The sequence below is a fragment of the Acinonyx jubatus genome, chromosome B4 (genome assembly GCF_027475565.1).
Source record: "Acinonyx jubatus isolate Ajub_Pintada_27869175 chromosome B4, VMU_Ajub_asm_v1.0, whole genome shotgun sequence".
NCBI lineage: Eukaryota > Metazoa > Chordata > Mammalia > Carnivora > Felidae > Acinonyx > Acinonyx jubatus.
This window is the reverse complement of record NC_069387.1, coordinates 113990501-113992490: the sequence shown is the minus strand read 5'-3', so window position 1 is coordinate 113992490 and position 1990 is coordinate 113990501. Positions and strand designations below refer to the sequence as shown.

The window sequence follows — 1990 nt, the reverse complement described above, 5'->3', positions numbered from 1 at the left end:
ACTTGTTATTTCTCCAAAAGCAAAACATCAAAGGCCAATCTGAAGAGATTCATATCAAGAGAAGAAAAAACCCATTGTATGCAGATAAGTTAAAGTCAAAAGGGGGTTAACAGGCTTCTTTCATTTCCTTCATTTTTTCCCCTAATATATCTGCTACCCCTCCTTTTATCTATGCTGGTAGGCACCAAAGAGAAATCCAGAGAAACTTTTTATTCATTAGATCATAAAGATACTTAGTCTGTTTAACATTTGGTCTCGATAGCACTGCTGACACTCTATCAATGTTAGGCAATTATAACCATATTCCTTTGACAGCGCTGATAAGTGGTGATCTGCCAGGATACTTGGCAGCCAAGCAATGTAAAAGCTGAAACATTCGTCGTAAATGTTTACCCAGCACAAGCCTTGGTGTTTCCATTGCTGTCTGCCTGTTCACCTGTCACGGCCTGGTTTGAAAACACAGGCGTCCTTGTATGTTGTTCAAAGGATCCTTTGGTAAACAAGGGTTTTTGTCCCCCCTCACATTGAATTCAGTCTGCCTTGAATTTTGTGCTATTGCATTTACTTTGTTCAGCCGAAGCCAAATCGGGAGAAGTCCAGAAGTCCAGGGAGACTCTCACATCATTCCATCCTACTCTTGTTCTTGAGGATTTGGGTCCTGCATTCCCCTGGCTCAGCGGTTTTCCTGATTAGGAGGAATATATCCTGCCTCATCATTTTCTCAAAGGCATTAGCATTTGGGATGGGATTTCCCTGTTGTTTGGAGAAGTTGGGGAGTCCGTTTGTGAAGAGGAAGCTTTGCACGCAGAGGTTTGTCAGGAAGAATTGTGGGTTCTGCAGTAACGGGGATGCAGACATGCCCCTGATGAGCTCCTCTACCTGAGTAAAACTAGACCATTTCTGTTCCATGAAGCTGTCCTTCCTCCGGCCCTGGGTTGATCTGCTGTTTCCCACCCTTAACTCTCACCCCATCCCTCCTCCAAAAAAGGTTTATGAATGTTCAGGATTTCCAAAAGACAATCACAGAATCTAAAGAGAGGGATGGGACACCAGCGGGCCTCCTCCCATCCAACGGGGAGAAGAGATGTACTTTTAAGGGGGGGTGAGAACTCCCACCGCAGGCCATCAATTTCCTCTGGCTCCTTGAACTTGGTTCCCCACCGGGTCGGCACCTGCGTTCAACTCCAACCTGTCGGGCAGGAACTCGAGGGGGAGGAGAGGAGCGAAGCGGGCCGGGGAAGGTGGGGAACTCCACGGCGGGGAACGAGGAGCCTCGGGGCTGGGAGGGCCCAGAACTCCGCACGCCGGGGGCGGGCCCGGGGACCCCACGGCCGGCGCGCCCCCGCCCCGCCCCCGTGGAGGCCGTCGCCCGCTCGCCGGCCGCGGCGCACGCGTGTGCGGGAGGGGGCAGCGCGGCTCTCCCCGGCTGCCTGTGCGCCGCCGCCGTCCCTGCCAGCCTAGAGCCGGAGCCCGCGCCGCCGAGCCCGGTCCGTCCCGGCACCATGCGGAGGGTGAGTGTGCGTCGCCCGGGGGCGCGAGGGGGCAGGCGGCCAGTGTGCCGGCGAACGTGAGAGCGCGTCTCCCTCGCCCGGCTCCGGGCTACGGGAGGCGGCGGGGAGCCGGGCCCGCGTAGCTGGAGGGAAGGGTTGAGGGTGGGGGTCGAGGCGGGGCCTCGCGGGGCCGCGGCCGCAGCCGGGGCGGGCCGGGGGGCACTCAGGGGACGACTCTGGGGGGGTGGGGCCGGGGGAGCCGTGGGGCGATTTGCAGCCGGAGGGCGCCCGCCGGGCCCAGCACTCCCAGCGGCAGCGCGGACACGTCGGGGCTCTCTGTCAGCGCCTGCGCCTCCTCGAGGCCGGGGCAGGCTATTCCCAGCACCTTCGCTTCCAGCTTTTAGGGGAGTCCCTTCCCGGCGCCCCCGGCGCCTGCTCGGCTGGTCTGGCCGCTGCGTTCTGCTGCTTAGCGCCGCGCTCCCAGTTCGAGAGCCTCGTAA

General features: G+C 58.5%; 1 protein-coding gene across 2 annotated transcripts in view; it reads left to right on the top strand.

Moving 5' to 3' along the window:
- Window positions 1–1374: 1374 nt before the first annotated feature.
- TMCC3 (transmembrane and coiled-coil domain family 3) overlaps window positions 1375–1990 on the top strand; it is a 282827-nt gene continuing 282211 nt past the window's right edge. Inside the window, exon 1 of one of the 2 annotated variants that reach the window (XM_027071085.2) lies at window positions 1375–1511. In XM_027071085.2, the coding sequence (XP_026926886.1) occupies window positions 1503–1511 (9 nt within the window). In that variant the 5' untranslated portion in view covers window positions 1375–1502. The remainder of the gene's footprint in view (window positions 1512–1990) is intronic. The other variant, XM_053226617.1, reaches the window with a different exon arrangement.